The sequence below is a fragment of the Arvicanthis niloticus genome, chromosome 9 (genome assembly GCF_011762505.2).
Source record: "Arvicanthis niloticus isolate mArvNil1 chromosome 9, mArvNil1.pat.X, whole genome shotgun sequence".
Lineage (NCBI taxonomy): Eukaryota > Metazoa > Chordata > Mammalia > Rodentia > Muridae > Arvicanthis > Arvicanthis niloticus.
The window spans coordinates 25,318,157-25,330,939 of record NC_047666.1 but is presented as its reverse complement, the minus strand read 5'-3'; the positions used below and the strand labels follow the sequence as shown (position 1 = coordinate 25,330,939).

At 41.3% G+C, this 12,783-nt stretch overlaps 1 protein-coding gene across 9 annotated transcripts in view; it reads right to left on the bottom strand.

Moving 5' to 3' along the window:
• Alms1 (ALMS1 centrosome and basal body associated protein) overlaps positions 1-12,783 on the bottom strand; it is a 103,155-nt gene that overhangs the window by 5,995 nt on the left and 84,377 nt on the right. For 8 of the 9 annotated variants that reach the window (XM_076940010.1, XM_076940013.1, XM_076940012.1 and 5 more), the window contains 5 exons: positions 4,634-4,751; positions 3,255-3,476; positions 2,318-2,559; positions 1,670-1,823; positions 859-922 (listed from right to left, as the gene is read on the bottom strand). In XM_076940010.1, the coding sequence (XP_076796125.1) occupies positions 859-922; positions 1,670-1,823; positions 2,318-2,559; positions 3,255-3,476; positions 4,634-4,751 (800 nt within the window). Of the gene's footprint in view, positions 1-858; positions 923-1,669; positions 1,824-2,317; positions 2,562-3,254; positions 3,477-4,633; positions 4,752-12,783 lie in introns of all 9 variants that reach the window. The other variant, XM_076940011.1, reaches the window with a different exon arrangement.

The following is a 12,783-nucleotide window of genomic DNA, read 5'->3' as shown; positions in this document are numbered from 1 at the left end:
CTTAGTTTTTCAATAGCATTTTCACAATCAATATATGCTTATCAAGCTGATTAATTAACCAGTAGACAATATTTTTAATGGCATAAGATTCAAAGTCTTTATGACAAACTGGTCTGAGGAAATAGCTCAGCCTCAAGAGCACTGGCTGCTCCTGCAGAGGACCCAGCTTCAATTCCTAGCATCAATATGGTAGCTCACAAATGTCTCTAACTCCAGCTCCAGGAAGTCTGACACCCTCTTTTGCCCTCCTAAGAGCACTACATGCATGGGGTACACTTACACACAAAAAATAAATAAGTAAATAAATAAATAAGTAAACAAATCTTAAAACAACAATAGAATTAAAGCCTGGTCCCTCATGCGCCTGCACCCCGGCCACTCGGCCCTTGTTCCCAAAGGTCAGCACTGTATGAGTTCTTCTGCAGCTTACAGAGACCCTTTACACACGCACAGGTCACAGCTACAAAGGCAAAGGTGTTTCTTTCTGAACACTAGCAATGTTCACTGAAACTGAAAAACCCGAGGTCTTAAGCTAATGTCATGGAGAACAACCCACTATTTCTTATTCTGTTAGAAAAGCTCCTAGAAATGAGATTGCTAAGATAATTTATTTCAAAATATCTTCTAGTTTCATCCAGATGTCTAACGCAGAGCAGCTCACACTAGGTATTCCCTTCCCTTTGAACAGGAACCACGTTCACACTATTTTCTGTTTTCTCTTCCTTTCCTGTGCCACAAGAAGCAACATCAAACCTACCCTCACATGCCTCCAGCTGGGCACATGCTGGGAAGCAGAGCTCCTGGCTACCCGGGGCCTGGCTTACAGCTGCACAATCACCCCTGTTCTTCCCGACTTACCGTCTGGTCCTCTGGATCATTTCCTTCTTTCCAATAGGCTTGTTCTTCTGGACAGCCAGGAGGACTAAACAAGAGAGGACGCTCATTAGGGGATACGTGTAAGGAGCTTAGCTGAGGAGCTGCTGTGCTGGCCCTGACCTGAGATGGAGGACAGGAAAGTGACTAAAGACCAAGGACAAGGCCCGAGTCTGAACTGCCTTGGGGGACAGAGGCCACCACCTCAATCTGCTATGGCAGGCAGGAACCCGACTATTGACCAGGTGACCAGTGAGGCTGACAGCTTCAGGTCGTGCTTTACGTCCTCACAGCTTTCTTGTTACTTTACTGAGACTTGCCACTCAGTGCAACTGAGAGCACACAGACCTTGGCTGCAAACCCCAGCTCTTTCACTCTGAAGCGTGTACCTGGGTGAGCTATTCTCTCCCTGTGAAGTATTAACACACCACCTTCCTTAGAGAGGCACTCTGAGCACAGTGCTGGGCAGACCTCAGGTCAGTGTACCACTCGTCAGTTCCCGCCACACTCTGAAGCCATAAACACGAGGCTAGTTCACAGGAGGCATCCTCCTTAAGATGGCTTGTCCTTTTAAAGAGATGCAGTAACAGGGCTAGCAGACTGGCTTACGGGGTCACAGAGGTGTGAGAAGCTGGGCTGGGCCAGTCTAGGCTGGGCCACTCTGCCAGCTACAGAGACTCAAGTCTTGGTAAGCAGTGCCGCACACATTCAGCATCCTTGCCGCTGCCTGGCATCCAGCAGTGCCCCTCACAAGGCGGCCACCCTCAATAAGCTGATGTGGGGTGGGCAGGTGTACCTCTCCTAGGCAGGGGCCTCACAGTGTTGAACAGAGCCTCCCGCTCATTCTGGAACAGGTTCTGGAGCTTCCTCTCCTGGACTAATAACTTCAGACGTTTTACCCGCTCTCCGGAGCGGGAGATGAAATCAGGTCTGTGAAGCTGAAGTGATTCCTACAGGAGAGAGCCTTATATTAATGACACAGCCTGTTTTCCAAGTGCCCAGAAAAACAAACCAACCAACCAAAAAACCAGCACCTACCCCACAGGTTTGGGGAACCTGAGGGGAGGGCACACCCAGGGAGATCAATGGGAGCCCAGAAATGCCTTTAGGAAAAGCTGAGAACTAAAGTGGGGTCACCTCCAACTCTTCCAAACGTTGATGAGACAAGAGGTCAATTCATTCACTTCAAGCAAATTCATCATTAAATATTTCCTTTAGCCACCAAGGAGGAAGAGCTCCTGGATGAGCACTTGGTTAACACTGCATGCTGACCCAAACACTAGCCCTGCTACTACACATGGAGGAGCCTGGACAGCGAGCAGTGCAGCAACAGAACCCTTCCTTCTCTTTCCAGTCCTCAGATGCTGAGGACAGTGGAATGACTAAACCACAGCATGCTCACAAACACATATGGCTACAGTCAACCTGATGTCACTGTGCTTACCTGCAGGGTTGCTCTCACAAATGGCCGAAGAGAAACCTGGCCACCATCCCTGCCTGGGCCTCCCAGGGACCCACGACTGTTCATGCGTTGTGCCTGCTGGTTTTGTTCCCTCAGTGGCTCCCTCCAGGGTTTGGTTTTGGTTAATGGTTCAAACCAGGAGATACCAGGTCTGTAAATCTTTGGCAGGTTTTCCTTCTTAGATCCAGACTTTCTATTTTCCACAGGAACAAACCATGAGACTTCTACAGGAAATATTTTCAATAAGAAACTTTAACAATTGTACCCAATTACATCAAAGAAATGTATGTAATACTGACTTGCATGGGACTCATCTGTTGGGGGTGACACCTTTAGGATGCCCTCAAGTTGGTCTTAACCATAGTAGACTCTCTACATAAAGTTCTAGTTATTTTCAAAATATGCCATTGTGGTGGCTAGTGGCAGCTGAAGTCCACAGAGTCTCAGAATCAAGGGATCTCAGTGCTGCAACAAACTTACACATGCCTTTTGTTGGGAGCCGACTTTAGTAGAAAGCGGCTAGATCAACTTTGCAGCCATCTGGAACCATATACCCTGATGAAAGACTTGGTTGTCAAAAGCCTGTAACAGCTGAAGCACACTCTGATAAATATATTGTTTATCCCACATAGTTTGTTTTGCTGTTTAGTGACCTCAGCTGTATGGTACACGTGGTAAAATGTTTTCACCTGTGTTCTCCTGCTTGTGTATATAAATACCTCAGAATTCCCTTCAATAGGAGAGACTTGAGAAAATAGAAGAGACTGAATCACACCCTGTCTTGTCTCCATTCTTCGCGTCTCTTGCCCCAAGAGCCCCACTCTCTCTCTTGACCAGAGCACTTAGCCCCCAAAGCATTGAGGCAAAGCATTGAGGCCGAGTGTGGGCCTCAACAGCCTTTTACTAGTTTCCCAGCTACCTGGAGTTAGAAACCGATCTTCACAAGAATTGGGCTTGTTCTTCCTTAGGTGTTTGGCCTGAAGATAATTGGAAAGGAACTTTTTCTCTTTGGCTTTTTCTTCTGACAAAGAAGTCACATCACTGTCATCTTCCAATCTGGCCTCACTAGAACTGGGAGTTGGGAAAGTCACCCCAACATCCTTAGTATATTTTGTGACACCAGTCACAATCTCCGAGTTACCTGAGGGGAAGAAAGATGTATGTTGGAGCAGACAGGAAGCAGAGCTGGCAGGCGTAATCAAGACAGATGGGGAGCCCTATTAATAACTCAAATACACTGCATGGCAGGGAGAGCAAAGGAGGAAAGGAAGATGGGGAAAAAAGACAGATGCAGACAGAGGAAAGAAAAAGATTTAATTTCTAAGTGGGTTGCGCTATCAGACAGAAAGAAGAAACATGGAGTCCTCGGTCCAGGCTTTTATGAACTCTGATGCCAAGGGAGCAGGGCAATAAACATGTCTGGCCTGGCTGCCAATCATCAGGAAGAGGAGGAGAGAGGTGACAGTGCTGAGTTCAAGACTTGAAGGAAGAAGGGAAAAGACTGACTTGTATAAAATCAGAAACTCACTAGCCCTGCTCTCCAGTTATTGTTCACAACTCAGGACACAGAGCACGTTACTCACACAAGCCACTCTCTTCCCTCTTCTGTTTCCACAAAATGCACACAGTGATAAACCATACACTGTTCTGTATGTTTTCTTTTTAAATTATATATGCTCAGGACCTTGCAGTATTGGTAAAGTAAGATTTATGTTTGAGTGTGAGTGTTTTGTTTTCATGTATGTCTGTGTGACAAGCGTACCTGCAGAACTGGATTTATAGATGTTTGAGCATGTATGTGTCTATTGGGAACCAAGGCCCTCTGCAAGAGCAACCAGTGCTCTTAACCATCTTAACAGCCTGTAGAGAGTGTCCTCATTCTATATTAAACTTTTTTATAGGAAAATACAATAATCTCACCATTGATATTGATGGCTATCAACATTGATTTTATTTTTCTGCTATAGTGAACCTACATTTTACACTTAGAATTTTGCATATATTTAAGTATATCTATTGGCCAAATTCCAAATGCAAAAAAATGCTGGGTCAAACTAAATCTGGTAGGAACTGCCAAACTGCTCTTCACAGGGGCTCAATTACTTGGATCCCTGCTATAGAGACACTCATTTCCCTAAACTCTTGCTTAGAAATTTGCATTTTTCAATTAATACATAAACAATAGCACTAAATATGCAGATACTTTAATCTTTACACCCTTTATCATGAGTGAAGTTAAGTAAGTATGTTGAAGAGGTATGTCTACATCAATGCAACATTTAAATTCAAGGGACTTACCAGCTTGTACACCCTTGTTCACCATGTGCACAGTTTCCTCACTGGAAATAACAGAGTCCAAGCTCAACAAGCTACCAGCAGATGACATGGAGTCAGAAGAAATCATATGGTTGGCTACCTGGAAAAATGAAGAGACTCTCTCAGAGTGATCTGCAGCCAAAGGTATAGTTACTCACAGGGCAAGCCAGCGACACAGCTCAAAGAAGATTGTGAGTGATGTGATTGTGTGTCTGTGCTGGGGAGAGCACTGCTGTGATGACAGAACCTAAGCTACTGCAATAGAGAGCCAGGAATTTCCCTCTGAGAAAACCGAAGAAGCTGGTAGCTAAACCTTAGCCTCAAACATTTCCACAATGAAATTCTCAGCTGACACCTGTAGATAGTTCTGGAGCTAAATGAAATGTTAACCTAAGTGATGAAGTCCATAGCAGATCTATCAGTCAGAGCAGATTCAGACACTTATATATCAGACAGATACCAAAGAGCTGCAGTGTACCTTCAGAAATCCCAAATGGGTTAAGTATAAAACATATGAAAGCCCCTAAGCCCTTTTCAGAGCAAGTAGATTGAGTTGCGAAATGGAAGCTAACACTGGTGGGTGAAAAAAAGTTCAAAATATAGCTGAGAAAATGCCCCATTAAACTGTTTAAAATAATAAGTTGGGTGGTGGTAGCCCATGCCTTTAATCCCAGCATTTGGGAGGCAGAAGCAGATGGATCTCTGTGTGTGAGGCTAGCCTGGTCTACAGAGCAAGTTGCAGGACAGCCATGACGGAGAGATAAACCTTGTCTCAAAAAGCAAATAAATAAATAAATAAATACATAAATACATAAATAAATAAATAAATAAATAAAGTCTATAAGCAAGTTCACAAACATGGAGGTCAGAAGAGGGCATCAGCATCTCCCTCCATCACTCTTAGTCTATTTCTGTGAGGCAAGGCTTCTCCCTGGACCTTGGGCTCACATTCCACAGCTAGACTGGAAGCTGGGAAGCCCCAGCAATCCTGGCTCTGCTTTCCCTAGATCTGGGATTATAGGCGTATAAGGGATGCTCAGCTTGTTAAGCAGGTGCTGGGACCTGAGCACTGGTTGGCATGGTGGCACAGCAGGTGTCCTTTTCACTGAGATATTTCCCCAGCCCAAGTGTGTTTCTTAAGCCTGCTCATCATAAAATGTCTGGGGGTGGGGGTGGAAGAGAACCCTATGGAGGGAAAAGACAGAATCTTTAGGGGAGTGGTTTAGTCATCGACATTTCTTCTAGGTGCCAAATGACATTTTTATAAGCAACTCTGATAGAACCATAGTGCAGTCCAAGCAAGGCATCTACTCTTTTGAACAAGACAGACTCCAAGGCCTCTGGGAACTTACCTCAGAATCCTGGAAAAGGGGGGACCATGATAAGGCATTTGAAAGCAGAAAATATTTTGACTTTCAGAAAAGTAAGTATTGTAAACTGTTAAGTTTAACACTATTGACCTGTCAAATTTAAACTTGATCTCATCAATCTGCTAATCTGCAGGCATGTGAAAGTCAAAGGCTCGCAAATGTCTAAGCATGGTAAAGAAGACAAAAACTGGCTCAGATCAGCCGTTTTTCCTGGTAGACGTGGTCACTGAGTGGCAGCATGACTAGTATATCTGAGGACTGGAGTCCTCAGGGTTGAAATGACACTCTGGCAGACCATGGTCAGTCCACACTTACCCTAGCGTTATCTGAAAGCTCACAGAGGCTGTGCCAAGTACACACCTTGCACTTCACACAGAGCACTTCTTGTGTTGGTCTCTGTCAAAGAATGGTTTAGTTGCAGCCATCCTTGCCTGTTTTGCATATCAATGTCTTAGAATTTTGGAAAGCAGAATTTCTATATAATAAACACCCAGAGTGCCTGAGAGGCTGAAAAGCTCTTAAGAAACAGGAGTATGGCCCAAATCAAATAAAAGAATATTTAGTATGGATAATTATATAAATTAAAGGTCAGAGACAGAATGGTAAGATATTTGATTTGGGGCTGGAGAGATGGCTCAGCAGTTAAGAGCGCTGACTGCTCTTCCAGAGGTCCTGAGTTCAATTCCCATCAACCACATGATGGTTCACAACCATCTGTAATGGGATCTAATGCCCTCTTTTGGTGTGTCTGAAGACAGTGATAGTGTACTCATATTCATAAAATAAATAAATCTTTTTTAAAAAGATATTTTGATGCAGGAGAGGAAAAAAACAAAACAAAACAAAACAGTCAGTTCCAGGCCTAGAATCCTGACCTGAGCCAATGCTAGGTCCTGCCTTTACTAATTATCTCTCAAGACACAAAGTTGTCTCTTTGTGTCAGTTACCTCACTTAAGATGGAACTGAAATTTTTACTCCTCAAATTACAGAAGTATAGAGGCTAAACACACTGTCTTATACCTGTAATCCCAACACTTGGGAGGCTGCAGGAGGAGGACTGCATGCAGCCTGTCTGAGGCTAGCCTGAGCTATATGGTGAGGACCTGTTTCAATGAGAAAAGACCCATCAAAAAGTGCTCAAAAGAACAAAGAAAAATTCAACAAAAAATACTAAAGAGAAATAAAATTTCAGCTATTCATATTAAAGTAAGAAGACCATGAGTTCAAGCCCAACCTGGGCAAAACATGAGGCACCATCTCAGAGCAAACAAACAAACAAACATTTCCTGGTTGATGGCAGGCATAAAACAGAATGAAACATAACTAGTATAAAACTTTTAGAATGCTAAAGTGTTAAAAAGCAAAAATACACAAGCACAAAAGGGACAGTGCAGGCCAGACAAGTGTCTAAGGGACAAAATATACAACTAACTACATGGAGACACTTATGTGCGAGTTAATACTCAAAGCTACTAGGATAGCAAGTCCCCCCAAGTTAATCTGTAGTTTCTCCATAAACCTAAAAAATCCTAATGAACTTTCCTAAAAAAAATGTATAAGATGATCCAAAGCTTCCATAAAAAAGCCAAAAAATCATAAGAGCCAAAATTAAGAAAAGCAAAAGAACAGATAAAAAGTATATTTCCTAATTTCAAAACAAAGTTGAAATGGTTAAGATATAGTATAATGGAGATTAAAAACTGTCGTGTAGACACATCAGTCAACACAGAATTGAGAGTGATACACAAGATTATGGTCAGCTGGGATTCAGAATAAACACATATTCACATGCAAAAGGTGATGCTAGCCACCACATCACATACAAAAAATAGTCTAAACAAGGATGCAGACCTAAATAACTACTAAATCCAGCAGATATGTCCAAGCTTTCTGACATTGCTATATGACACTGCAGTGTAGCCGATGGCACACTCACAACCATGAGACGCATGTGGAGTACAGGTTGAACATGCCTGCATCATCTTTTAAAATTAAAACATGGGGGGGGGGGGGACCTCAGCTCTAATACCAACAGCACAATCCAAAAGGGGAAAACTGTTAAAGCAAACTGCATTATTCATCCTTTAACTTCAAATTTCATTTTTAAAATAAACAGAAGCATCAGGAGACATTCTCAAGTTATACATCTTGTAAGACTTGTGACAAGAATACAGAGCTGATAAGAATAGATAACACATTTGATATCCAAAAGGCTGAGAAGTGACCCCAAATACATAAAACTCTTTATTAGCTGAGCAGGAAGACAGACAACCTAGTTTAAAAGTAGGCAAAACTGAGTATCCTTGTCAGCAAAAACAAACACACACAAAGGTCTTTACTATCCAGTCACCAGGAAGCCCAGATTAAAATCATGATAGAGTGTCTTCACATTATTTAGTATGGTCATACCAAAAACATGAATAATGACAAATCTTGGTAAGATGTAGAGACACTGGAATGCTCAATACACTGCACACAGGCACTGGAAAGAGCACACTTTGGGAAAAAAACAAAAACAAAAACAAAACAAAACAAACAAACAAAAAAACACAGGCAAAAAGTCACAAACAGCAGCAACAAAGAACCCAACCAAAACCCCTACAAACAAAATCAAAAAGGGCTGGGGAGTAGTGGTGCACGCCTTTAATCCCAGCACTTGGGAGGCAGATCTCTGAGTTCAAGGCCAGTCTGGTGTACAAAGTGAGTTCAAGGCAGCCAGGGTTACACAGAGAAACCCTGTCTCAAAAAAACAGTAAATGACTGAGTGAATGAATAAGTGAATAAAAAACACAGGCAGTTTCTAAAAAACATTTTAAAAAAATCACAAACTATTTCACACCTAAAAGAAATGAAAATGTTTACATAAAAGTTCTAGACAAATGGTCATAGTTATATTGCAACAATTAAAAACAATCTAAAGCCAGGTATGGTGGCGCACGCCTTTGATCCTAACTCTCAGGAGGCAGAGGCAGGTGTATCTCTAAGTTTGAGGCTAGCCTGATCTATAAATTGAGTTCCAGGACAGCCAGGGCTACAGAGACCCCGTCTCAAAACAAACAAACAAACAAACCAAAAAAAAAAAAAAAAAAAAAAAAAGAGAGAGAAAAGAAAAAATAATCCAAATGTTCTAAATGTCCACTGACAGACACACTGTGGTAAACACCCACATAATCAACTACTACTGAGCAGTAGCAGGAGGAACTACTGAAAGTGTATCACATGGGTAAACCTTGAAAACATTACACTGAAGCAAACAAGTCATTTGCAAAAGGCTGCTTCGTCAGTGACTATATGAACTGTGCAGAATGGACAGGAAGAGGACAGGATACGGGTTCTGGAAGCTGAGAATAAGGAGTAACTGTAAACAAAAAGAGAGCTTTCTAGAGTAAATACATACTCTAAAAGCACGACTCACGTGCACCAGAAACAACACTGGCTGCCTCTGCTGAGTTGGATGCCTGGGAACAAGAGTGGAAAGGACTCATGGAATGCGTGAGCCACATCAATTCTAATGCTTCACTAGGCTGTATTACCAGTTCAAGAGAGAATCAACAAAAACACTTGGACGTGGTGAGTGTAGCAATGACGATGTAAAGAGTTTGATGGTGTTAAGTTGAAAAAAAATTTAGTCCTATAAATGTGGCAAACTGATTCCATCATGCTTACTTCAAAGATCCGAGTTTCAAAGTATGATGTCCACAAACGTACCCCTAAGAAGGCTGCTGTCTTTGTGAAAGGAAGTAAATTGTGAATGCACAAAAGCCAGGGAAAACTCCCACTTACAATGCATTTTTTTGAAAAATTGCTATGAAAAGGCAAACATTCAAAACTATAGTCTAAAGAAGTCCCCACAACAAAATGTATGAATGTCCTTATGATGTGAAATGACCTCTATGGTGGTGAAAGTCAAATGAGACAGAACATATACTAACAGAAATGTTGACAAACTGTAATGTTCACACTGCTTACAGGTGTAAAGTGAAAGGGCACTTTTGAACAGGAATTTAGGACTGGAAGGAATTTTCCCAAGATCACTTATGATGGCTCTTCCAGGTTTACTAACAAACATGTTTATAGTGAAGACTGTTTCTAGCACATGTCGCATAAAAAGAAGACATTAAACATTCTCAGAATTTAGTATTGAAAGGCTGGTTTTAAAAATAACCATGTGTGTGTATGGTGTGTGTGTGTGTGTAAAACAGTGAGTACATGCTATGGCATGACATGAAAACATTAGGTGATACGGGAAATACTAACTTCTACCCAGATTCCAATGTCACCATGAGAAGATCCAACTGGTTCTAGGGAATCCACCATGGAATACATTTTTTAAAATCCTTTGACAGATGCAGCTGGCAAGCTACAGAACAAGTCCCTGTATCCACGAAGACCACAAGCACCTTAGCAACCTACAGGCGTGTGTGGGATGGCTGACTGTCTTCCAAAGTGGGGCTTCCACATAAAGATTTAAGCGTTTCCAAGTTAAATGGTATCAGCTGTCACAGTGTAAACTTTGTTTCTGTATACTATCTTAGAAGATGTTTGCTGCTTTTCTCTAATGTTGGAAAATAAACTCACCTGCTGGTGCCTGGTTCTACACAGGAAGAGGAAAATGCCAGCATTTCAGTGTTTCTGAACTTTTGTAGTACCCTTTAAGTTAAAAAGTACTAGATGAGACACATTTCCACATTTGTTGATTAGACATCAAGAACCCTTTAACTATTGTGTTTATGGAGGCATGGTCTCACTGTAACCCCTCTAACTTGTTGTGTTCTGATTTTCTGATCTACCTGTATCAGCCTCCCAAGTCCAGGATTACCAGGGATTTGCCACTGTGCTCTAGCTTCTTGAAACCTTTTTAAAGTATAAACTTACTTCTAATTTTTTTCATTAATCATACTAGTAAAAACTAGCCAACTTAATTGGCAGGTGTGATAATATATAACTGTATTTCAGCAGTGAAGGTAGTGGCAGGAGAATCAGGAGTTCAAAGTCATATTTGGGTACACAGCAAGTTAAAAGCCAGCCTTGGCTACATGAAGTCCTGTCCAAAATAAGAAAATTACTCTGAATATAAAAATTGGGCTTACAAGAGCCTATTTGTTATAACATAGGAAGTTTAGTATCAATGGCCTTCAATCAACTAGGCACCTGAGGTGAAGGAGAGGTTTTTTTCTTTCTGAGAAATGGATTATAATTATATAATTATAATGCATCTGTACAAAAAATAACCTTTTGACATGTAATTCCTAGAGATTAAGAAATTATGAAAAATGTCAGGTGTATTGGTTCATGTTTTTAAACCTAGTACTTGGGAGCCACAGACAGTAGATCTCTGAAAAATTGAGACCAGGCTGGTCTACAAAGTGAGGTCCAGACAGCAAGGGTACGAGAGACACCCCATCTCAAAAAGTGCATGCATGTGTATAAAACCATCCCCAGAAAGTTAAAAGGGCATTGTATCTGAACAGGTTTTTTGTTGTTGTTGTTGTTTATTTTTCTGGTACCCATGTGAGTAAGGACTAAAGACGGAACAGATTTGGGTGACATCAACATTCAAGCTGCAGCTACCAAGATGGTTAACATGCTATAGAGGCCATTATGGTCAGGGTCAGGAAAGTTTCCCAGATACAGGAGGACTGAGGAACAGAGAGAGCTGACACATGATCATGAAAACCTTGCGGAGCGGCAGAGCAGAATAGTAGGAATTCCAAAGATTTTCTGCCAAGTTGGAAACATGGTTAAAGTGGTTTTCCCTTGTCCTCCCCTAAACACCATTGCCACTGGCTCTCACCATCCACAGGGACCATGATCTCTCACTGGGTAACTGCATCTTTACTTGGCTCAGGTGCCAGCTACACCTGTTAGATTTACTTGGAGGTTCTGACTTAATTTTAGGATTAGTAAAAATAAAACTTCATACTTCAGCCAGAAGTAATTTCCTCTTCAGATCTTTCCATTTTGATCAGGTCCTCCATATTGCAATTGTTTTGGATTAAAATTTCAAAAGAACCAAGCTAGTTAATTACTAAGTCTTAATGATTGAGAGTCCAGCTTAAGAGGACACCAGATTTTCTTAGGAACTTTATATTGCTTATTAAAAGATATCTATTGATAACTGACCATTTAGAAATACTTACACACACAATGAATTGTAGCACATTAACAGTCTGAATGTAGTTTCTCTTCCTCGACTTTTGTAAAGTAGGGAACTTGTGAGGCTGGGAAGAGCTCCACTGTCATAGAATGAATGTGTATAATAGCAGTAATTACAGTCCAGCCAATGTTTAAAAACCAACCAAAAAAAAAAAAAAAAAAAAAAAAAAAAAAACCCTCAGACAAAAATGAAAACAGCACAAAGACATAAGAAATATAAGTGGCAGATCAGAAATATTTTTAAAAACACACTTCAGAGTATTAGCAGATATTAGAAAGCAGAGTCCTTGGCAGGGACCTGGGGATAACACAGCACACTCTCTCAGACCCACTGAATGGAAACTTTCCAGAGGGGACATGTTTAGAGACAGAAGCAAGAAGAGCATAGATTATAGACTGCAATTTAATTAGATAACTAGGTAGGTTTTGTAACCTCTTGGTCAGTTTAATTTAAATTTTGATCAATCACATTTAGATTTTAAAATATATCTGCATAAAACAATGCAAAACAATCTTTAAAAAGATCAGCCATGTGGTGCTCACACATATACGCAGGCAAACCCATTCATGCACATTAAGAACCCTCTTAAGCCGGGCAGTGGTGG